At 64.5% G+C, this 228-nt stretch overlaps 1 protein-coding gene across 1 annotated transcript in view; it reads right to left on the bottom strand.

Moving 5' to 3' along the window:
* The window catches only part of SLC19A1 (solute carrier family 19 (folate transporter), member 1), a 2,574-nt gene that overhangs the window by 1,140 nt on the left and 1,206 nt on the right, over positions 1–228 (bottom strand). Inside the window, exon 3 of the mRNA XM_009705786.1 lies at positions 5–226. Within this exon, the coding sequence (XP_009704088.1) occupies positions 5–226 (222 nt within the window). The remainder of the gene's footprint in view (positions 1–4; positions 227–228) is intronic.

Here is a 228-nt window from a genome sequence, read left to right as displayed (position 1 = left end):
CCGCTCGCCCCCCCGGCCATCTTGTCCAGCTCGGCAGGCGCAGCTCCATCATCAGCCCCCTTGGGCCGGTTGAAGAAGAGGCTGCGTTGGGGTCGCTCAAGGAAGAGGGTGAGGACGAGGCCGAAGCTGACAAAGCCCAACGAGATGTAGTTGAGGGTGAGGAAGGAGACGTCACCCAAGGTGACGCAGAGCTGGCCCAGGACCGAGCTGGTGAAGACGCCCAGGAGG

The sequence above is a fragment of the Cariama cristata genome, unplaced genomic scaffold (assembly GCF_000690535.1).
Source record: "Cariama cristata isolate BGI_N322 unplaced genomic scaffold, ASM69053v1 scaffold26408, whole genome shotgun sequence".
NCBI lineage: Eukaryota > Metazoa > Chordata > Aves > Cariamiformes > Cariamidae > Cariama > Cariama cristata.
This window is presented reverse-complemented; position numbering and strand designations above follow the sequence as displayed.